Here is a 24,016-nt window from a genome sequence, read left to right as displayed (position 1 = left end):
GCCCTGATGTCTAGCTACTGACAATAACTGTATTTCAAATTATGTAAGACAGTGAGATCCTAAAACAGAAAATCCAGGCAATTCCGAAGGTGCCGATAGATGGTCTGTCTGGTGTGGCTAAGTCATTGCCTCCAGCTCACCTGGATAGATTGGGTAGGGACATGTTTATGACTGGAGCCTGCATATCTGGAGACAGGCGAGACCCTACATTGAAGAGGCCAGAGGGCCAATCTGTTGAATGACAAAGTCTGGACTCCTTCTGTTTCCAAGGATGAAGGCCTGAGGGTCACGGGGTAGGACAGTCAGTGTAGACCAGAGTTCATCTAGAGTGGGCTGACTGAGAAGTTTAGGCTCAAAGGATGTGAAAGCTATTGGGTTAGTAAAGAACGGATAGAATTCTCAGAGCGGTAGGATTTCGGGATGGAGTGGAGCCTGGTCTGGAAGGAGTCATGTAGAACAGGAAGAATGATAAGTTGGGCTTGTCCATGTTTTAGGACTGAGGGGCTGCCGAAGAGGGACCCAAGGAATGCGGGGCTAGGGGAGTTAATATGATTCTCGTTATTAATTATTATTTTGCTGAGGATTGAGCCCTGGGCCTTTGCACATGGCCGTCAGCCACTCGATCTCTGAGCTTGTGCTCAGCTCTGAGTTTCTCCACTTGAAAGAAGAGATAGAAGGAGAGCACTGAGAAGAACAAGGGAGAGAGAGAGAGAGGAAGAGCAGGAGAAAGAGAGAAAAAGAGAGAAAGAGCAGGAATGCCCATCAGCAGCTGACACATAAGGAGGGGGGAAGGGAGAGAGAGAAAGAGAGAGGGAGAGAGGGAGGGAGAGGGGGAGAGGGAGAAGCAGAGAGAGAGAGAGAGAGAGAGAGAGAGAGATAAGAAACACATCTGCCCTCACCTCACCTGTCTGTCTTTAACCTACAAACTGACGATTGTTTAGGGACACACACGAAGGTGATGCTTATTAATCCAGTATGTTTATGAACTTAAAACTTAGAAATCTGAGAGGTGGCTCAGCAGCTAAGAGCACTGACTGGGCTTCCAGAGGACCTGGGTTCAACTCCCAGCACTCACACGGCAGCTCACAACCGTGACTCCAAGATCTGACACACTCACACAGATGTACACGCAGGCAAAACACCAATGCCCTTAAAATAAAAATAAACAAATTAAAAAAATTGTTGCAGATCTACAAGATTCTTTCAGATGAGAGGCTTATTATGAATTGAAATATGCCCCCCAAAAGACACACAAAGTTCTGATCCCCAGAACCTTATTGGGAAAATAAGATCTTTCCCGATGGAATCAGGCTGTGATGATGTTGTCCTGGATTGGGATGGGTCTAAACCAGTGGCTGATGCCTTTGAAAAAGAGGGAGATTCGTGACACAGAGACCCAAGGCAGAAAGGTGAGAGAGAAAGATTAGAGTTTTGCAGCCACAAGCCCAGAAGCGCCAAGGTTTAGTCGCCATCATCCTCTGAGGCTAGGGGTGAAGAAGGAAGGCTTCTCCTCTGAGCTGACAGCCAGCACAGCCAGGAAGGAAAGCTTGACCGCAGCCTTAAGGCTTCCAGAACTGCGGGAGAATTTCCTGTTTCAAGTTGGCCGGTTTGTTCTGCTTTGGGCAAGCTCATGAAATGGATTCAGGCCCTTGGGAAGCAGGTGCTGTGTCATGAGAGAGAGAAGCATGGTGGCCCCGTGCTGTGTGCAGAGATGACACCTTTTGCTGTTTCTCCATGGCCTGTTTTAGAAATAACCGTGGTTTGGAACTTGAGCGGAGCTGGGACGATGTTGGAGATGGTGGAGGGGAAGCCGGAAGTACTTTTCCCTTCTGCCTGCCTCCTGGGTCAGACTTACCCCCCAGGGCTTCCATGAGCTGTTCCTCTGAGGGCTGTGGGTGGTTCCTGAGCAGGGCGTACATGGACATCACCATCCCGGGGGTGCAGAATCCACACTGGGTGCCGTGGCTCTTGGCGATTCTCTCCTGGAGGGGTAAGAGAACAGCCCTGTGTTCCTGGTGTCACCAGTTATCTCCAGGGTCCACAGCTTGTGTCCTTCTGGGCAAATGTGCCTCCCCTCTGTTTATTTCTGTACACCCCTTTCTCAGGCATCCCAAAGGCATTGACTCAGAAGCCCCATCTTATCATTTTAATTGATTTTCAGGGTCAAATACTCTGACCCTTCTATTTGGGAGTTAGCAGTGTGCAGCCTGCTCTCCCCGTGGGAAGAGTTCTCCAGGAAGGAGAGAACCATTAGTTCTCTAACTATAGTGTGGGTAAGTTTCAAAACTGGTTTTCGCGAGTACCTGCATCTTTCACCACTTAAGTTCACACAGGCTGTGTGGTTTTGATTGACTTGGAGACCATTGCTGACCCCACGTCCCCTTCTTTAATGTTTTTTTGCATTGGCTCAAAGGAAGCTCAGCTTCCAAAGCCTGAGGATTTGGGTCTCTGTTATTTAAAGTGTGGTCTATGGTCTGGAACCACTAGGTTTAGAGTAAAATGCCCAGGATTCCAGCGTGTTGACTTTGCTGTGTCTTATATGACTTCCTAGCAGATTTGGGGAGACTTTTCTGGGTCCTTCATCTTAGCTGCCCTCTTTGGCATCAAATCCCACATGGTTAATCCAAGGGACACTTGGGCTGCTAAGTGGGTTTTTTTTTGTGTGTGTGTGTGTGTGTGTGTGTGGTGGGGGGAGTGATTGGCCCACCTCGTATGCAAATTCTGATTTTACTCCTAAAACCTCTATGCTACAGGAAACAGTTCCCAAATTTTATCCTCTTAGCCTTGGAGACTTACTTTTTAGTGTGACTCTGTCTGTCTGTCTGTCTGTCTGTCTGTCTGTCTGTCTCTGTCTCTCTCCCTCTCTCCATATGTATATATTATATATATAAATTTGATGTGCCTGTGTGTGTCTGAGTAAAAGCATGTGCATCATGTGTGTGTAGTACCTATAGAGGCCAGAAGAGGGCACAAGAGTCCCAGGAACTGCTGTTAGAGGCTGATTAAGCTGCCATGTGGGGTGCTGGGAATTGACCTCAGGTCCTCTGGGAGAGTAACCAGTGCTCTTAACCACTGAGCCATCTCTCCAGCCCTGGTGTGGCTTTTTGGATACAACATTTCTTGTATTTCAGGCTGTGCTTGCGCTCTCTGGGTAGTAGAAGATGACCTGGACCTCCTGACCCTTCTGTCTCTACTTCCCCAGCACTGGAGTTGCAAATATGTAACTCATGCTAGGTTTGTATGTCGTCCCAAGGATTTCATGCTGGGCACACACCCTATCAACAGTTATGTTCCCAGCCTCTCAGAGGCATTTATGCTATAGCTTGTGTTCAATATCTACTCCATTTTGTAGTATAATAGGTATCAGGCAACGTTTTTAAAATCTTGATACTATTATATTATATTAATACTATTATATTTCTATAGGTAGAAAACAGTAATGAGAGATGCATTTAATTAAAAGTAGGTGGGTTCTCAGCTTTCTCTGAAGTCACTGAGTGGATGTCATCTCTCTGAACATCAAGAGTTCCCAACTCCGCAGCCTCGAAGGAGGAGGTGGCACAGTCTGCACTCATTTGGTAAGATGAAGCTAAGAAACGAGGAGGTTAGAATGTATGCTTACCTGCACTGGGTGGAGCCTGGTTTTGATGCTTCCTACGCCTTCCACGGTGGTGACAGCAGCCCCATGCAGGGAGCACAGGGGCACCAGACATGCCGTGACAGAGAAGTGTCTTTGTATGAGAAACACAAAGAAAACCGGGTGAAGAGGTGGTACTGCCCTGTGGAGAACCAGGAACTGTGAAGGGCGGTGGAGATCCTCCCGAGTCTTTGACGGATGACTGGGGGACTGTAGGGTAATGACAGATTTGGGGGACCACAGGGGTGGGAGCCCTCTCTGCTCACTCTATGCCGTCTATGAGAACTGGGGGTCCTCAGTGTGAACTCAGATGTTCTGAACCTCGGGAAATCTTTACAGTCTTAAAACAGATTCACCTAGAAGCAGTGGGAATGGTCCCGGGCCACCAGAAGGGTGGCTGGGCTTCTATTAGTCTTCGTTAGAGCAATGACCTTATCACAAGCAAAGGTTATTTGCCTTTTGCCCGTATCAACACATTTTAATTCATTTCCTTATTAATTTAAATACTCTCCGTAAAATCATTTAACAGTGTGGGGTGATGTTCTGAAGCAATCTCGGTATGGACCGATGATGTGGATGGAGCCCAAGTTCTAGAATCTGACTCTTAAGGGGTGAGATCATGGCTCAGATGCTTCCTTTGAAAGACTGATCCCAGTCCAAAACAACAACAAAAAACAGAAACAAACAAACAAGCAAAAGAAAAAAAAAAGGAAAGAAAAAAAGAGAGAGAGAGCATTAGCTTCCAGGTCAGAAAAACTATGTATTCAAGTTGTTGATCAGCGGGGTTATATGGCCTTGAACACATCTCCTTTTCAATTTGAGCCTTCGTTTCCTTAAGTAGGAAGTAAACCATTGGCTTGTCTTGGTTCTTAGCCTGGAGAACATGGATGAGCCTTGGGAGGATCATAGTCCCTGACATGTGATATGTAGAGGACTATTAGTTCATACATGATCATACCAGAGGATTGTTAGTTCATACATGACCATAGCCGAGGGCTATTAGTTCATACATGATTATAGCAGAGAGCTGTTAGTTCATACATGACCATAGCCGAGGGCTGTTAATTCATACATGATCATAGCAGAGGGCTGTTAGTTCATACATGATCATAGCAGAGGGCTGTTAGTTCATACGTGATCATAGCAGAGGGCTGTTAGTTCATACATGACCATAGCCGAGGGCTGTTAGTTCATACGTGATCATAGCAGAGGGCTCACGACATTTGTGGGGATTTTCGTTGGAATCTAAGAAGGGGAGACACTGAGGATCTGGCCTTTGATAGTTACAGGATAGATCAGAAGCCAGACAGAGACAGATCCCTCTTCTGGCTTCTGGACCTGGGGAGCTACCTTGTCTTCCTGGATCCTGGGTCGTGCCTGGACACCATCACGGTGCAAGCCCCACAGCCTCCTGTGCCACAGGCGTACTTGGCTCCTGTGAGACGCACTGGAGAGGGAGAAGTCAAGAAAAGATGCAAAGCAGAGATTTTGCCTCTGAGGTATCTGCCCCCCTAGGGTGTCCCGAGTGTGAGATGTCTTGTGGGTTGAGACGTCGTCAGAGAAGCCATTAGATTAGATCAGCAGTGTGGCCCTGGACATACTAGTCCGTTCTGGCTTGTTTCCATTTGTGGAGAGGGAGGAGGTAGTCTTATGTCTTCTTCTGGTTCTAATCATGTAACGGGGGGAGAAGAACTATTTTTCTTAAAGATTTATTTCTTATGTATACTGTGTTCTGTCTGCATGTATGCCTGCAGGCCAGAAGAGGGCACCAGATCTCATTACAGATGAAAGTGAGCCACCATGTGGTTGCTGGGAATTGAACTCAGGTCCTCTAGAAGAGCAGATAATGCTTTTAACCCCTGAGCCACCTCCCCAGCCCTGAGAAGAGCTATCTTTAATAATAACACATTGCTCGTTTTGTCCTGTAATAAGCAAGGCGTTGGCACCCAACCTTCCTCTGGCTGCATTGCGTTTGAAAGTGGTGATGACTCCAGACCTCCGATCTGAAAATTTGGTTTCTTTCTTTCTTTTTTTTAAGTGACTGGAGAGACAGCCCTGGGTGAGCCTAGCCTTTAAGGGCTGAGCCATCTCTCCAGCCCGAGAATTTGTAGTCTCTATTACATAACACTCCTGTGACACAGCAGAGCTAAAGCAAATCGGTTAGCTTCTATTTCATGCTATTCAATCACACACAAGCAATGCTGGGAAACTTTTCTCCTCTCTAAACCACGCCCGATTAATCTGATATTCTTCAAGCCATTGCCAAAAGCGAATAACAAGCCAGGGTCAAAGGCTCGGGAGAGCCCAGTCACCTCTGGCAGCCATATTAGCTAAGTTCTTAAACTCTGTAAGGCATGCATGGGCGTGCTTGAGATGTCAATCAAAAGGATCCAGTTCCTCCTCAGGAAGGCCAGCAGAGTGACTTCGGGGTCCACATTCTTCTCAGTCACCTGCATTGGAAACAGGAGGGATTATGGGGTTGGGTGGATGACTCAGAGGAACGGCTGTGGTCATCTGTTTGATCTGTTTGATGTAGGAGACGGTTGTAGCTGACCTGCTCTGAGGGGAAACGGTGTTCATGGTCTTTCCCAGCGCAGGAGCCTCACGCGGCCAGTGTAGCAATGGACTTTCCTGTGGGGCAGGCGTCAGGAGCCACTCACTGCGGTGTGACGGTATCTTGGGACGCGCACTCTGTGTTTTCCACGTTTGCTCTGCCCTCATGGAACCTCCCAACGGAGTCTTTGGAAGTGTTTTAAACTTGGATTGTGTTTGCTTAGAACTGTCCCACAGGGAGGAAGACTAGGTGGGACATTTTTGCCATCTCTGGGACAGCCGTAGGACACATTTGATGACCTCAGGGGCCGCAGGAAGTCACTGGGAACAGTTATTGTTATCTTGGGGAGGTTCTGGGGCCTGCTGGTTCCCCGCCTTGAGACCCTCTCAAGTCCCAGAGTGGGGCTAGATTAACCCCATATCTTCCTTTGGAAAGTGGGGAGTTCACACGGAAAGTCACCTGGGAACTTTCTCGTTTCCTTTTTTTTTTTCCCATTTAGGTCACTTTGCTTTCGCCTTGGGATGCCATGGGAACACCTCTCTCTGCTCTGCTGTGTGACAGGAGAGTGGGATGTCACAGGACCAGAAAGGAAGGTTTATTGGGCAACACTATCTTCTTCCTTTCTCCCCAGAAGGGAGACAAGCACTTTTGCGCACCTCAAAGAATAGTATGTACCTCAACGAAGAGTAATTTGTAGGAAGATACTTCTAAGGTGAAAACTCTTCCCTGGAGCTGGGGAAGGTGCCCCATGGATGGAAAAACAACAAAACCTCTCCTCTGTGGCCCTTTCTCTCACCCCAGGCCCTTTACAAACAGCTAGGGAGAATGTGATCACCCACCCCCACCCCCATACAAACTATCCACAGACTCCTACCACACAGAGTTTCCTCCTCCCTCTCCTCCTGTCTGTCTATCTCTTATTCTTGGTTCTGACTACACCATGTTACTCTGGGCTCATAATTCAATCTGGGGCTGATAGAGGAAGGAACCCCCTCTGGCCTTTGGGTCTCCAAAGCCTCGGCCAATGGAAAAGCCACTTATAACTCAGCTCGTGAGTGACAGCCGCAGAAGGACGTGGTGTGGCTGCCTGGGGAGTCTATTCAGGAGGGAAGGTGTGCAGGTCAGCGAGAAGCCCGGCAGGAAGCTCTGACTGCCTCATTGGGTCGGCACCTGAGGTACAGTTGGCGTGATTGTGTCCTGGTTAGGGTCGCTGGGTCTGAGGTTTGAAAGGCTCTTGGGGGAAGGTGGAAAGACTCCAGAATAGCTATGTGCTCTTGGAAGGCAGAACGGAGCTCATGATGAGAAGGGCCTGGGCTCTTTAAAAGTAACGAGCGTCCTGTGTGAGGGGGTGGTGAGGCCAGGAAGGAGGCTCTCAGAGACTAGCAACTGAGAGACTCTGTCCTTGTTCATATGTCCATAAATCCCCTCAGAACAGGCTGCCACCCAGGGAGGGAGGTGATCTGCAGGCTGACAGCACTCAGATGTGCACCCTTCTGTATAGTGGGGACTCCACAGGGCAGCCGTTTGGAACCTGTGGGCTGTGATCCCTTGGGGGAGTTTTATGGAGGCCCAAAAATGTGAGCCTATTTTCACCTTGACCAACTGTCAAAGAGTTGGAACTTACCTCTAGTCCTTCAAAGTTATTGTGTTTCTACCTCAGACAAAGGTCCCACCTAGATGTAGACCAGAGAGTTCTGCTCTCTCAAGGTGCTTGCCAACAGGTGTGGCTAATAAACCTTGTGTTTCAGGAATAGAGAAGTAGATGTGTTTCTACCTCAAACAAAAGTCTAAGAATCCAATTAAGTTCCAGTTCCCTGAAGGAGATAACATTGGATTCCACCCAGGGAATGGGTTTGCTTACGGAATGTTTTAGTCTAGGGTGTGAGCGTGACTTGTTTTGTTCTAGCAACAGAATGCTTAACTATGAATGCAGCCTGCAACCTTCAATTGGTCTGTTCATTTCCTTGTGCGTGTTAATACAGTTATTTGTCTTACTCCTACCTTTTGGGGTCAAGAGCATTTTAAACAGTTGGAAATTAAACACAGGCGATTTCAATATCCCCCGGCACTCCCTTCCAGTACTAGTCTATGTTTTTTTGTCTTAATATTTTCGCATCTTCATATTCTTTACTAATATTTATAAATCCTAATGCCCCCTACCCTGATGAGTAGTATTTTTGTTGAAGTTTATCTGCCACAGGGTTTGCCAAATGACCCTTTTCACAGGGATCCCCTCAAATCATCGGAAAACACAGATACGTACACTACGATGCATAAACAGAATCAAACTTACAGCTATGAAATAGCAACGAAAATAACGTTATGGTTGGGGGTCACCATAACATGAGGAACTGTCTTAAAGGACCGCACCATTAGGAAGGTGGAGAATGGCTGCCCTAGAGAAATTAATGTGATAAATAGAAAAACAAAGATGGATCCATTTCCATTTAAAATGGCGTTTGAGCCGCGAACCATGTTACAGGGTCCATGGCTTCTGTACTGTTTCCTACCAATGATAGTGTTTTAGTTGGGTGCATAGCCGTGGTCCCTGGCATCCATCCTAGCCCCCTGGCCTGGGAGTTGCATTGGTCTGGACTCCAAATCCCAGCATGCCAGGTCCTGACCCTCGTTCTTCCCATTTTTTACAATAGCTGTGTAAAGCAGATGACAGACAGGAGGCCTCCGAGCTCAGGGAGGTGAAATCATTTGTCAAGTTATGCAAGAGAGGGCAGTGAATTGATTGACAGTATCAGGGCTGTGCAAAGAATCCCAAGACTATCCTGCTTTCTTTTCCCCACTCCCCCGATTCATTGCTAGGACCCTTGTTGGCCAAGAGGAGAAAAGGCAAATTAGGTTGGGTTCCCCACTGCAAGCCACAGCAGCAGCGCTCACTCTACCCACCCCTTACCTTCTTTCCATTCACAAAGAACACCAGTTCATCCGAGCTCTGGGATGGGCAAGGCATGACTCTGGTGAGTAAGTCTGGCCTCCTGGCTCTGGGCAGAAACACTTCCCAATGCCAGCTACAGAAGTGAACCAAAAGAATTTCTCCCTGAGTAGAAGCAGGCAGCCCACAGTCCTGGCAGGAGCAACTGGGGGTGGGGAGCTTTTGCTTTGAGGCTTTTTAAGTCCAGACCCCTGTGTGGCCCCCTCTAATCCAGTCCCTCACCTCCCACCAACCCTGGCTTTGAAGCTGGCTCAGGAGGCCGCCTCAACCCCTTCTTGTTTGCTTTCTCTGAAATCTGAGAGCTTGGTGTGACATCCACAACCACCCGAGCTTAAACCCACTAGGTGCCACCTCAACCTGGCACCCTGCCTCCATCCTGGATGTATCCCACCCTTCTCAGAAAGTGAGCAGTAGGCCTCCCAAGATCCCCATGCCCCACTTTCCCCAGCTTCTTCCTCGTTCTTTACGGGTAAAGGATACTTCGCAGGAAAATGCGCAGTTGGATTCAGTCTGTGCTTAAGTTGAGGTGAAGGTGTGAGGTGTCTCCATCCCCCCCAATTGGCCCCTCTACATGCTTTCTGCTGCTTCTTTCTGCTCAAGTTCACTCTGTAAAAAAAGTACATTCTTTGAAGATGTCCCAAGGCTAGCAGAGCCAAGGCTAGCAGTTCGGTGTCTCAGAAGTGACCCAGAACTGAGCCAAGGCCTCCTGGTTTGAGACAAGGCTAAGATGCAGTGAGATTTTGTTGAGAAGAGGAAAAGGAGGAAACAGAGGAAGAGTAGCAGTAACAATGAGTGCTGCCCATGAAAAAAAAGCAGGTTGGAGGACCCATAAGGACAAGGGGATCAGGAAGCATTCAGTACCGAGTAATAAGAAGCCCCCAGCCCACGATGAGGAGATATCATGCTTACACAAATCCTCTCCAACTGTGCATCTACCTATAAAATTATGTTGATTTCATTGGTTAGCTAAAGTGACGCCCAAGGCTTGCTGCATGTGGATAAAGCAAGCAGCTGCTTCTGTGGTCTGGTTTTGGGAGAGTTGAGGAGTGTTCTCTATTCTAGAACACCCTTCACGAGGTCGTGAGCCCCAGCACCATCATTAAAGTAAAACCTCGATGCTAAGATGAACATTGACTGTGTGACGTGGCTTTAGGTCAGAAGCATTCAGCTCCTCTGCGCCTAGCTGACTGAGAACTTCCTCCTTCTCAGTCTCTTCACGTGTGACTTCCTCCAGCCACAGAAAACACTCCAGAAAACACTCCAGATTGAATGTGGCTGTCAGCACTCACATTTCACAGTTTGAAAGGCCTGCTCCCCAAGTTTCCCAGTTTACATAGATGCATGGGTGTGCGTGTGTGTGTCACACGGATTAAGATTTGCTGAACAAATTGGCCTAAGATCTTGGGAGGGGAAGTTGGAGATCTCTGTGAATTAGAGAGACAGGACCTTTAGTCTGGCTGTTTGGTCATGTCCTGCTGTTCAAAAAACCCCATAGCTCCCTGAGGCCTGGGATATAAGATCCAAACTCAGTAGGTGTGCTAAGCACCCAGCCTGCTTTATTTCTGTACTCAGAATGCTCTTGTTCTGGGGGATTGGGGGTCCTCCCAAGCAGCCCAAGCACTCACCCCCTTTCTGCTTAGGGAGGAATTTCTCTAGTCTCTTCTAATGGCTTCCTATTACATTTAGCAAAACTCCATACACCTGTCATGGAGAGCCTGTGGATTGGCCTCGCTCACCTCTCAGAATGTCTCTTAACCCACTCCTTCCCTCGTTCACGCTCTTTGCCCTGTTGGCCCCTTTCCTGCTTATGGGGAATGCTTAACTCTTTTCTGCCCTAGGGCCTTGGTATATCTTGTTCCCTTGGACTCAACTTCTCTCTCGGGGTTCGGCATGGCTGGGATCCTTCTTGTGTCTCAGGACTGAACGTTTCCTGATCACCTGATAGCACCCTTGCTTCACGGGCAGTGTTCATTATTCCTGCTGTTCTTCTTTTCCTCCTTCTCTACGCAGAGTCTCATTGTGTAGCCCTGGTTGTCCTGGAATTCACTCTGTAGACTAGGCTGGTCTTGAACTCACAGAGATGTGCCTGCCTCTCCCTCCAGAGTGCTGGGATTAAAGGTATGGTCTGCCAGGCTTGTTCCCCCATTGTTTCTTCTTCTTCGTCTTCTTTATTTTTTTGGTTTTTCGAGACAGGGTTTTTCTGTAGCTTTGGAGCCTGTCCTGGAACTAGCTCTTGTAGACCAGGCTGACCTCGAACTCACAAAGATCTGCCTGCCTCTGCCTCCCGAGTGCTGGGATTAAAGGCATGCGCCACCACCACCTGGCCTTCTCATTGCTTCTTAACATTGTTACTGGGTACCATTTCTTTTTGCTTTTGCTTTTTCTACTTGAACAGAAGCTCCATGAAGGTGGGGATGTGATGCTCAGTTCTCCATCACATGACCAGGGCCTGTGAAGTAATTATTAGATGATCGGACAAGGTTTCCCCACATCTGCAATGACTACAGACTTTCCTCTGTCTTTACTTGGTTGCTCCCACTCTACTGTTTGCTGCCGGAACAGAGGGGACGTCCTGAGGAAGAGACAGTAACCCTGGAAGGTGAATGAGTGTTGAGCCCTGAGAATAGAGGATACAGGATGGGGAAGAGGAGCCATGGAGACTTCTGCCCTTCCTATGGTCATTTTCATTGAAGGGGAAACAACGCACGAGTTGCTTTAAGGGTTCACATGCTGTTCAGCCCCCTCCCTTTTGGGTGAGGGCAACTTGTATCTGCAAAGAACACAGGGTTGCCATGCTTGGGAGTTTCCAGGCTGCCGGTGATAGAAGCATATGTATTGAGGAGCCCCCAAAATACTGATTATGATAAGCCCTCCAAGGATAGGCCTTCAGAGGAGGAAACACTTTGTGCACTGAAGTTGGATTAGGGTGTTAGATTCAGGAGGTCTGAAAGTACTTAGGTAAACAAATGGATTAAAGTTTGGGAAACTGAAAACTGACCTAAGTTCTCCAGAGAAGTGTTTTTCAAGCAGAGCAAACTTTTGTTTGCATGAAGTCTTGGGATAGAAACAGATTGGGGGAAATGGTGCGGCTGTAGTCAGGGTGAGGCTACAAGCCTCTGGCTTTCACCCCTGCCACAAGCTCCCATGATGTCCGGCTGCTCAGTTTGGAAACTGTCCACTTGAGAACGAGCAAAAGGCTCTGTGGTGAGCGGGCGAGATGCACATAGTTCTTAAGTCTTTCTTTACTCTCGGGTCTTACTTAAGAAAATGGGATAAAGCAACCATTCGCTTTCCATACTTTTAAAATCTTTTAACCTCTTATTTATTCTTTGACCATTTTAACCTCTTATTTATACATTTGTCTACAATGTATCTGGATTTATCCCTACCCCAATCTCCCTCTCTATTTTTCCCACCTATGTCCTGAACGCTACCATTCCCACGTTTATAGCCTTAACTTTTCAGAATTTTGTAACCCACTGACTCCAATTAGAGGTACTAGAAGACTAAGCAGTCTTGGCTTGATCTCACGCCCTAAGGTAACATAACTATGCAGATAACCATAACTGCTGTGAGTTCATGGGTATAATGCCCGAGGCATGTTGATAACACAGCCCTTTTCTGAAATGTTCCCTGGGCATTGTGGGAGGGGTTTGATATAGATGCCCCATTTATGGCCGAGCACTCAAAATCACTTATCCTTAGCACTTTGGCCAGTTAATAATCTCTGCCTTGACTGCTGTCCAACACGGAAAGGCAACACTAGTCTGGGAGTACAAAGAGGGAAAAGGCAGTTAGACAACATACAGATTTAGTTAAATAATAGCAGGATATAAATTTAGTTAAACAATAGCAGTAGGCTCTCTCCTAGAGCCTATGACGTCTGCTGCCACGGGCTTCTGATCAGCTTCACTTACAGCACCAGGTGTGAATTCCCTACTGTGGGGCACACCTGAGATGGAATGAGAAGACAGTGGGTGACCCCGTAACCGTCATGCCACCATTACATCACGGGCACATTTTGCTTGGCACGTCAGTATTGAGTTGTCTAATGCTCACTGTCGGGATAATACCACTGAAGACTTCTTTTCCCAGGGGTCTGCATGGGGCTGTGGAAACAAGCCAGCAGTGGGGAAATTTTCAAGTCAGTTTTGAGTTTGACTTCTCTATGTCTATAAAAAAAGTATGTTGCATCTTCAGTAATGTATACTGTACTTCTCTAAAGGTAGACTCTGTGTGTGTGTGTGTGTGTGTGTGTTTAGCTGGTGACGGAACCCAAGTCTCTCTCTCTTTTTTCAACACAGGGTTCCTCTGTAGCTTTGGAGCTTGTCCTGGAACTAGCTCTTGTAGACCAGGCTGGCCTTGAACTCACAGAGATCCACCTGCCTCTGCCTCCCAAGTGCTGGGAGTAAAGGCGTGCGTCACCACCGCCTGGCTGAACCCAAGTCTCTTATGAGACAAGTACTTTCCCATTTAGTTACATCCTAGACCAAAATTTCTCTGCTTTTCAACGGATTGCTCTATGTGGTGAGTGAAACTTCTCTATTGACCCAGGTGCTCGAATGTGTGCTGTTGAAAAGGTCCCGCGATTTGTATGACATGACCAAATCCCATTAAATGAGACGTTTGTCCTCTTCCCATGTTTTTTTTTTTTAAAATGGTTACTAAGTACTTACCAGAATGGGATTTACATTGCACCTACAAACTGGTTGATTTAAATGTATCTGTAACAAAAAGATCTATCGAAAATGCCACATGCTTTGCGTGAGTTTCAGAAGCTGCTGAAACTTCATTGTAGCTATTTTATTTCCTCTGAGCAGGAGTCTAGAGATTTGAATGTTTCCAATTTCCAGGCTGGGTTGGAGATAAAAGACCTGAGGCCACTTGCAACCCCCAAAGACAAATGGTCTGTTTTACAAGGTTCTCAGAATCACCCCCCCCCCCCAATCTCTATCTCTCTTTTTCTCTGATGGAATTTCATGTATTTTGCTGTTTAGAGTGTGACTTTAAACTCCTGATCCTCTGGCCTCCCCTCCTGAGTGCCGGGATTATGGATGCTTCCTGCCATGCTCAGTTCGAGCAGGGGCTGGACCCAGGGCTCCATGACTAACTAGGAAGGCACTCTCCTAATTGGACCACATCCCCAGCAAGGTAAATTTTCCCTGAGGGAAAATAGTCATCTTGACACTAAGATCTCTAACAGTAGGGGGCACAAACCTGCATTTTCTGGGGACTGAGAGGCAAGAAGTCCTTTACTGGTTTAAATGCATCATCAAACAAAAAGCAACCTCATTAGTAAAAATGAAGGGAAGTCTAAATGGATAAGTTCAGGGTTTTTAATAATGTATAATATGCATGTGGTGGTGGTGCAAGCCTTTAATCCCAGCATTTGGGAGAGAGAGGCAGGCAGATCTCTGAGTTCAAGGCCAGCCTGGTCTACAGAGAGAGTTCAAAAGCTCTCTCTCTCTCCCTCCTTTCCTCCCTCCTTTTCTCCCTCCTTTTCTCCCTCCTTCCCTCCCCCTTCCTTCCTTCCTTCTTTCCTTCCTTCCTTCCTTCCTTCCTTTTTTTGTTTTTTTGAGACAAGTTTTCTCTGTGCGATGGTCCTAGCTAGCCTGGAACTTGCATTGTAGACCAGGCTGGCCCGTCTGCCTCTGTCTCCCAAGTGCTGGGATTAAAGTCACGTGCCACCACCACCTGGCTCAGGATGACATTTTCACACATGCATGTATAAATTCTCAGGAGGAGTGGCCCCTCACGAGCCCTCACCTGAGAAGATGCTGAGGGCTGACCTCCTGTGGGTCTAAGGGAGCTAATCACAGCTGCCCTGAGTCAAGAGTGCCAGCCTGGAAGATGGCGCTGCACTTCCTCCAGCTGCTACAGTCTCTACATACTTTCTCCTGGAATGCTACCTGAGGTGACGGAGATGTCCCGTTCATTTACATTTAACGAGGTCTTTCCAGTCTCTCTAATTTCTGCCCAGCGCATAAAGAAGCCCTGAAGAGCTAGCGCATGGGCGCAGACACAAACAAGCCCTGAAGAGCTAGCACATGGGCGCAGACACAAACAAGCCCTGAAGAGCTAGCGCATGGGTGCAGACACAAAGGAGCCCCGAAGAGCTAGCGCATGGGCACAGACACAAAGAAGCCCCGAAGAGCTAGCGCATGGGCGCAGACACAAACAAGCCCTGAAGAGCTAGCGCATGGGTGCAGACACAAAGGAGCCCCGAAGAGCTAGCGCATGGGCACAGACACAAAGAAGCCCCGAAGAGCTAGCGCATGGGCGCAGACACAAAGGAGCCCTGAAGAGCGGGACTAGCACATGGTAGCGCATGGGCCCAAACACAACCATGTAGAGGGTGACATGCCGGATACACCACGTCCACATAAAACAGTAGCTGGAGCTACCTGCTCTGCCAATGGCCTTCCCAGCATTGGGCTCTGAGCTGGGTTTCCGGTACCACACGTGAATCTACTAATGTGGACTCCATCAGAGAGTGGTTCCCTGAAAGCAGACCTGCCGCTACTGACCAGTGGTCTCGTCTCCTGGGTGATGTTGCCAGTGATGTTGCTCTGAAGAGCCACAGCTGAGAATGACTGCTGATGCCCTCCAACCCCCCCTCCCCCCCGCCGACCCCCAGTCCCACCCCCAGCGCCTAGCACAGCTCCCTCAGAGGGCTAGCCTCACAAGAAGACTTTAATTCCATTTTCAAATGTCTTCCTCTGTGTTCTGTGACCAAAGCGTGTTATGTAATCAGATTATTGTTGTTGTGCAGATGTAATGAGTTTGCGGGTTAGGTTCCAGGAAGTGTAGATTGTTGGGGGGAATTAAAAGATTAAATACTTAAAGGCACATGTAAACACCCACACCTTGGAGTGGGATGCAGCAACTGGTGAGCCTTCCTCTTGCTGGTCTGTGCTTTCTATTTCGGTGTAAATGTGGTATATGCGTGTGTGTGTGTGTGTGTGTGTGTGTGTGTGAGAGAGAGAGAGAGAGAGAGAGAGAGAGAGAGAGAGAGAGGAGAGAGAGAGCGCCTTCATGGAGGCCAGAGGAGTGCACTGGAAATCCTATTCTTCTCCACCTATTTCTTTAGGACAGAACTTCCCACCTAACTTAGTGCTAGGCTGGGAGCCAACAAGCCCCAAAGCTTCCACAGTGCTGGGGTTGCAGCAGCATGAGCCCTGGCTGGCTTTCTTTATGGGTGCCAGGATCTCAGGTTTTAATGCGTGCACAGCGAACACTCTGAGCCCTCTGAGCCACCTCTCTGGCCCCCAACCTACTGTTTTGACCTGGTCTTAAGCACGCTAACAACACAGCTCCAGTCGTTTGTGTCTACAGAGGTTAGATAATGGGAAGCCTTACTGCTGAGTCCACAGGTCCTCGACAAAAGGCTAAAGTTCCTAAGAGAACTCCTAGATGCATTTCCTTGGGAAAGATGCAATGTAAGAAGGGTAGAAAGGGGGCTGGAGAGATGGCTCAGTGGTTAAGAGCACTGTCTGCTCTTCCAGAGGTCCTGAGTTCAATTCCCAGCAACCACATGGTGGTTCACAACCATCTGTAATGAGATCTGACGCCCTCCTCTGGTGTGTGGGCATACATGGAGGCAGAATGTTGTATACATAATAAATAAATAAACCTTTAAAAAAAAAAAAAGAAGGGCAGAAAGGAACCAAAAAGCAAAGGAGCCGAGTGGTGGTGGCACACACCTTTAATCCCAGCACTCAGGAGGCAGAGGCAGTTCGAGGTCAGCCTGGACTACAGACTGAGTTCCAGGATAGACGGGGCTACACAGAGAAACCCTGTTTTGGGGGGAGGGGGAGTTGGGAAGAAAAGAAAAAAAAGTAAAGGAACTTTGTGGATTTGTGTTATTTTGGTGGTTCTGACTTCACCCTTTATCAATTAAGCCCAAACCAGAACCACATAATCGTGACCCTGGATTGATGCTCAGCTCAGTGTGGTCTTCTAGGAGGGGAGATGCTCTATCATGTACAAAGTTCACAGTGAGTATTGCCATTAGGAAGCTTCTGATGGTGTTTTCCATCTGCTTTGTGTTATCATGACAAAACACTAGAGGCTTGAAGCTTCATGAAGAAAAGAGGTTTATTCCGGCTCCTAGTTTAGAGGCTTGGTCACATGGCTGTCCATCTGGTGAGGACCTCCTCTCTGTCCTGGTAGCTGACAATGGCTCATACAGGCAGGGAGGAAGCAGGAGCTGAGGAGGGGCCAGGCATGGAAACACCCCCATTCCTCCCTCTCAGCATCCATCCCCCGACTCCTCACTTCTGGTTAGACTCCGCATCTTTCAGTTGACACTGCCACCCTGGGGACCAAGCTCCCAGCGTACACATTTGAAAGGAGCTGCATTCAAACCAGCTCAGATGAAGGAGGCAGGCATCTGCACTGTAGGGGCCCTGAGTGCAGACACAGCTCTCAGCCATTCCCAGGAACCCAGAGAAAGTCCCCCCCCCCCCACCCACCCCCCCTGCACATCCAGATTCCCCAAGGGCTTAGGATTTGCCCTTGCAACAGTGTTCACACCTCAGGCAGTGGCGGACACTGTAAAGTGGGGTTTTCGGGTGTGCTGGTTTTGGGAGACTCCAACTCAGAGAGTTTCAGGATGGGTAGTTTTCTTGGGTTTTGAGCAAAGCTGTTGGAACAAAACGTAAGGAGACCTCCTAGGCTACCCCAGGTTAATGGAACATTGCCAGGTTTAAAAACTTCCATGATCCAGATTTCCAGGATAATAAAAACTAAATCAGAATTTGATTCTTTTTAAATTTATTTATTTATTTATTTATTTTTGAGACAAGGTTTCTCTGTAGCTTTGGAGCTATCCTGGAACTAGCTCTGTAGACCAGGCTGGCCTCGAACTCACAGAGATCCGCCTGCCTCTGACTCCCGAATGCTGGGATTAAACACGTGCACCACCACCCCCTGGCTCAGAATTTGATTCTAAGTTTTGTTAACCCTGTTTGGTGAAAACCTGCACCCTAAAATGTAACCATGCAATAACCTAATCACAGACAATTACTCAAAGTAGAAAACCATGCTTGGCAATCTCAAGTCAATGCATGCTGCTCCGATGCGAGGCTAGCGGGCCAGCTGTGTGTTTGTTCATTTCCTCAGAGGCGCGAGGTTAAGACACATGGATGGACCAAGGCGTGAATGTTGAAGGGTCATCTCTGGGAATCTAAAAAGACCAAAATAAAGAAGGTTCTTGTTAGCAAGTATTATTCCACGAAAAATGTTATGATCTGAAGGCCATCTGAAAACAGAACTAAGTTGATATCAATTTTTCTTTTTATCAAAGTTATGTAATTTTTCATATTTACTACAACCATCCAGTCACAGGTTTATCTTCTTTTTTTAAAAAAATATTTTTATGGTTTATTTAACTTTATTTTATGTGCATTGGTATGTAGGTGTCAGATCCCCTGGAACTAGATCTTCAGACAGTTGTGAGCTGCCATGTGGGTGCTGGAAATTGAACCCACATCCTCTGGAAGAACAGTCAGTGCTCTTAACTACTGAGCCATCTCTCCAGCCCCCACAGGTTTATCTTCTTAATACATATCTCACACAGGTGCTTATATTTTTGAGGTAGGGTTTTCTGCAGAGTTGAGGTTGGTCTTGAATTTGTGATCCTCCTGCCTCAGCTTCCAGAGTGTGGGGATTACAGGTGCCTGGATTTTGTCTTTTCTGTTTGCTTTTGGTGTCGGGGATGGAATCCAGGGCCTCTTGAATGTGCTCTGCTGCTGTGCTATACCCCAGCTCTTACCCTCTAAACTGCTAATGTTTGGGGTGACCCGGAGCCATGTTCAGCATTGCAGTCTCCAGACAACACCGTGCTATTGGATTTTATACCCATGATTCACTGGGGCTGCAGGAGGCAGGACCGTGAAGAGATGTTTTCTGGGACCATCCTGCGTGTAGGTTTTGCAGCTGGCGAATGGAACCGTGTCCTATCTAGTACCTGGTAGCACGGCACGGGAAGGTATGCCTAGAAACCTGGTCATTTCCTTTCAGTTACTTCTATGTGTTTGCTTAACGGATGCTTGCTGTGTCATTGAGCAGGCCAGAGATCTTGTAAGTGAGGTAATGAAAGGCCACATCAATTGCATTTTGATAAAATATTTAGAGAAGCAATCAGCCACATCCCCTTGCTATTAGCACTCTTTTTCTTTAGAGCCTGAAGCAAGCCAGCGCTTGCAGACATTTGGAGGTATGCAGGAAATGGTGAGTGAAGGCCAGAGGGGAATTTTCATTGGGAAAGATGGACGTGGCTGTGATGTTGTCATGGTTACCATATCCATATCCAGAACACTGAAGTCCACCCATGGGGTGAGGACCATACAGATGTCCCTTACCATGTCGGTAAACTGATCTGTGCAGCTCATACGAATCACTTCAGGTGTCGCCGGGCTGTTCATGGGGAAGGTGCCACTCATGCCTCTCTCCCTGCGAGCAGCCGTCACCGCGTCGTAGATGGCAAACAAGACTGAGGACCCTAGGAACATTCCAGCCTCACCCAACCCCTGAGAAAAGCATACAAAGTAGTTAGAAATGCAAGATGCGTTAGGTTTAGTTTACGCACACACACAGACACACACAGACACAGACACATAGACACAGACACACAGACACATAGACACAGACACACAGACACAGACAGACACATAGACACAGACACACACACAGACACACAGACGCAGACACACACATACACACAGACACACACAGACACAGACAGACACATAGACACAGACACACAGACACATAGACACAGACACACAGACACAGACACACACAGAGACACACAGACGCAGACACACACAGACACACATAGACACACACAGACACAGACAGACACATAGACACAGACACACACATACACACACAGAGACACACAGACGCAGACACACACAGACACACACAGACACAGACAGACACATAGACACAGACACACACACAGACACACACAGACACAGACAGACACATAGATACAGACACAGACACAGACACATACACACACAGACACAGACAGACACATAGATACAGACACACATACACACACAGAGACACAGACACACACAGACACAGACACACACAGACACACACACACAGACACACAGAAACACAGACACACACACAGACACACACAGACACACACACAGACACACACACACAGACACACACAGACACACACACACAGACACACACAGACACATACAGACACACACACAGACACACAGAAACACACACAGACACACACACACACCTCTTTTCTGGCTTTATCACTGGAGTATATCTGAGTTATTGAAACAAGAGGATTCTTATGAGGACACCTGGTGAAAATGCCATTGCAAACAGGAAAGTGGGCATCCAGAAACACATGCCTTCCTACCGAGTAGATCCCGGAAGACCACGCCCTTCGTGCCTTCGAGGGTACCTGTCTTTTCATTAATTTTTTCTCTTGCGGTGTTGGTGGCAGAACTGAGGCCCTCGTGTTGGCTGGGTAAGTGCTCTACTACTGAGCTACCCCCTGGGCACCCAGGTTGTTTGCCTTTAACTCAAAGCCCAGATGGAATGACCATAGTAGAGGGTGAAGCAGTTGGCTGTCCTCACGCGGCCTCCTTGGCACCCGCTGGGTGTGTTTGAACAAACGGGGTGAGGGCATTATGCGTCGAATGATTCACCAGCGAGCCTTAAAACATTATTTTTCTTTATGCACATGTATGTGTGCCTGTGTGTGGCTATGCCACATGTACGAGGATGTCTGCAGAGGCAGGAAGAGAGTGTCCGGTGCCCTGGAGCAGTGACTTAAAGCATGGGGTCAATACCTCCAGCACCAGCAGCTGTGGACATGAAGAGTGAACAGCCAGAGTGGAGTTAGCTGAGAGCCCACCCCGGTTTGTAAGGGTGTGGGAGAGACTGCAGGGAGATGGATTTTACAGGACAGGAGTGGAGGCTGTCAAAGAGGGAGACGTGAGATGCTGGACTTGGCTAGTGACCACGGTCTAGTGGACCATGATGCCCAGAGACTTCTCCGCAGACCTCACTGGATTCCGGGTTGTTTCGTGTTTCGGGGTTAAGACTCCACTTGTGTTGAAGAGTCTGTGAGATCACCCCTCTGCCTTGGGGACTTACAAGTCGAAGGAGAAAGCAACTCCAGAGGCCCGTTTCATGATCTCTTGACACAGGAGGCTGTTATGGGCTGAATTCTGTCTCTCATTAAACACGTGTGTTCAAACATTCTCTCAGTCCTTAGAATGTGGCTGCGTTCAGAGATAAGGTCTCTGAAGAGGTGATTAAGTTAAAATGAGGCTCTTCTGTTAGACCCTTGTCCAGTGTGAAAAGGACACAGAAGGGAGCCGAACACAGATTGGCACAGGTGACCATCAGCAAGTTGGAGAAAGTTGGACAGAAGAAACCAAGTCTTCCCATGGGGACTTCAGGGCCACAAACCTCGACGTAAGCCTCCAGGTTGTGGGATTTTTGTTAAAGACAAATATCGCTGGGGTTTGCTATCTCCAGTGAACAGAGAGCTCACCCTTCCTTACCTTGGACGAGTAGATGGCTATGGGGTTCCGCGAGTGCACCAGAGAGACGTACAACTCTTCCGGTATCTCGGTGACGGTGGGGATCTTGTAGTCGTCTGGACCCCGAGAGTGGAGCACACCCTCCGGGGAATATTTCAGCTCCTCTATGGTGTAGAACCCCATGCCTTGGACAAATGCTCCCTCCACCTGTGGGCACAGTTTTGTGGGTGTGAGGTCTATGAAATCGGCTGAACAGAGGCTCTGGCGGGAATGAAAGCGGAGCTCTCCAAGTCACAGGAAGTCACTCTCAGAAGCCAGCTCGGCGGCAGCTTTGACCAAGTGTCCCTAAGAAGCTGGTGCTGCCATCTTCCCTGGCTTCATTCTTTGGGACCTCATGTTGCCTCTTCGGTCTCCCAAATCCTGTTAGCACGTTTCCTCTTGTCTCCAAGTCTGTACATGTGTTTACATGTTCTCCTGACTGTTCTCACATAGGCCACCTCAACATGTCAACCTGGAAAACTCCTGTTCACCCTTCAAGTTCCACACAAACAGGGCCCACCTCTCTGAAGCCCCTTCTCCCTCCCTCCCTCCCTCCCTCCCTCCCTGTCTTCTTCCTCCCTCTTGTAAGTAAGGTAATGAAAGGCCCTCCCTTCCTCCTTCCGTCTTCTTCCTCCCTCCCTTCCCTCACTTTTTCCTCTCTCTCTCTCTCTTTTGGGTACAGTTTTCTATGTAGCCCAGGCTGACCCCAAACTCACAATCTTCCTACAGACGGAATTGACAAAGTCCCTTTGGGTGTGTCTTGGAGTCACATACCTGTCCAATGTCCAGGGCAGGGTTTATGCTGAAGGCAGCATCCATGAAGATGTCGGTCCTCAGGAGCTTCACCCAGGGAGGAAACAGACAGCAGACAATGTTATTTACTGAGAAGGGATTAAGAAAACAGAAAAACAGAAACCCAAGATTGTGTTAGTCCCAGTAGACAACACACAACAGTGTTTGTGTGCCCCTGTGGTACCTTGTGAGCACCCGTCAGGCAGTCAACTTCGACCTCAGAGCAGGCTGCGCCATAGACATAGTAGGGGTAAGCGTCACCTTCCTCCTTCTCCCAGTCCATGTTTGTCTGGTAGCCTCTGTGAGGAGAAGACAGAAGAACAAAGGTGTTTTCCCCTCAGGGGTCTGCCTGCAATGCCACTGAAGGTGATGGGGCAGATGGGATACAGGGGTCTGCCGTGGAGTTGGAGGCCTGCTCTGCTTTTCCCTTGAGGAACTGGATAGCTGGGGCTTGAGATAGACTTTGAAGAGACGGATGGTCTGGTGTCTGGTGCTGAGCTGGGCCATGGGTGTGTAGGATGGAGCTCCACAATTGTGGAGCTTCTCGGTGGGTAATGGCTACCATGCCAGGATCTTCTGCGTCGCACCCCCCCCCCCCATTCTTTCCTCTCCCTTCCTTTCCTACTCAAAGGATCCTATGAGCCATAGACTTAATACCAGTCACGCACGATGGTTGCCCAAATACCATACAAGTCGGATAAAAGCACCATTACTTGAAATATCCGGTGGCCGAGAGGCTGATGGATTCTTCAAAGGCTTTTGCAACCTGGAAAAGATGATCCATCTCAAAGAAATAGAAATAGAAATAGAAGTTTACGGACAATAACAAAAGCACCTTCCATATTGGACTTGCTTCTGGCTTGTACTAAGGTCTGCCCTATAGCCAATCCTGCAGCATAGGGGAGCAGCCCTGGTGGGTCGTATTTTAGAACTTGGGCTGCTTTGTGGAGTGCTGGCTCTGAAATGAAGTCAGATCTCGGTGAACACACACACACCTCCTATCATTCTGAAAAAGTGGAAGAAAACGCCAAGCTCTGGACGGGTGCTCCCTCCCCCTCCCCGGCCCCAGTGCATGCATTGGGGACTTTGACCCATGTGTGTGGCCTTGCTCTTTCCTGGCTGGGGTTGTAAAGAGGACACTCACCCATTCCTTCCATTTTCCCTTAGGGTTTTTCCTGATGATGGGACGAAGACGGTCCAGGAGAATTTGGCAGGCATTCTGAAGAGGGAGTGTTTAGAGGACGTTAGAAATTGAAAGCACGGGGAGAACAGGAAAATTTCAGTGATTCAGGGAGATTTTAACGGTGGTTGTTTCATAGACTTGGTTTCTGTCTCTTGTAGGATTTCTTAAACATGAGTAGCGTGTGGACTGTCTTCAGGAGGAAAAAGTCCTGTGGCATTGACTTGAGGTTAGCAGTGTTGTTTAAATGTGAGCTAAGTAGAGGATCCTTGAAGCTAAAACTCTTTTGTGCATATTTACACAACCAAAACAATGAGTGTGCACACCAGTC

The 24,016-nt window shown here is 48.1% G+C and overlaps 2 protein-coding genes across 2 annotated transcripts in view; both read right to left on the bottom strand.

Moving 5' to 3' along the window:
* LOC121444857 (aldehyde oxidase 2) overlaps positions 1-9,156 on the bottom strand; it is a 70,735-nt gene extending 61,579 nt beyond the window's left edge. Inside the window, exons 1-5 of the mRNA XM_041646777.1 lie at positions 9,100-9,156; positions 6,030-6,087; positions 4,988-5,084; positions 3,623-3,731; positions 1,856-1,982 (exon numbers count right to left, since the gene is read on the bottom strand). Coding sequence (XP_041502711.1) covers positions 1,856-1,982; positions 3,623-3,731; positions 4,988-5,084; positions 6,030-6,087; positions 9,100-9,156 — 448 coding nt within the window. The remainder of the gene's footprint in view (positions 1-1,855; positions 1,983-3,622; positions 3,732-4,987; positions 5,085-6,029; positions 6,088-9,099) is intronic.
* Positions 9,157-18,038: 8,882 nt separating this feature from the next.
* The window catches only part of LOC121444847 (aldehyde oxidase 4-like), a 31,868-nt gene continuing 25,890 nt past the window's right edge, over positions 18,039-24,016 (bottom strand). Inside the window, exons 22-28 of the mRNA XM_041646757.1 lie at positions 23,650-23,724; positions 23,219-23,271; positions 22,690-22,804; positions 22,488-22,553; positions 21,696-21,881; positions 19,503-19,670; positions 18,039-18,325 (exon numbers count right to left, since the gene is read on the bottom strand). Coding sequence (XP_041502691.1) covers positions 18,272-18,325; positions 19,503-19,670; positions 21,696-21,881; positions 22,488-22,553; positions 22,690-22,804; positions 23,219-23,271; positions 23,650-23,724 — 717 coding nt within the window. The 3' untranslated portion in view covers positions 18,039-18,271. The remainder of the gene's footprint in view (positions 18,326-19,502; positions 19,671-21,695; positions 21,882-22,487; positions 22,554-22,689; positions 22,805-23,218; positions 23,272-23,649; positions 23,725-24,016) is intronic.

Source organism: Microtus oregoni, unplaced genomic scaffold (genome assembly GCF_018167655.1).
Source record: "Microtus oregoni isolate MIOR12 unplaced genomic scaffold, Mior012 000144F_ref0000341, whole genome shotgun sequence".
In the NCBI taxonomy this organism is placed as follows: domain Eukaryota; kingdom Metazoa; phylum Chordata; class Mammalia; order Rodentia; family Cricetidae; genus Microtus; species Microtus oregoni.
Note: the sequence above shows the minus strand (reverse complement) of the source record. Positions and strands in the feature narration are given on the sequence as shown.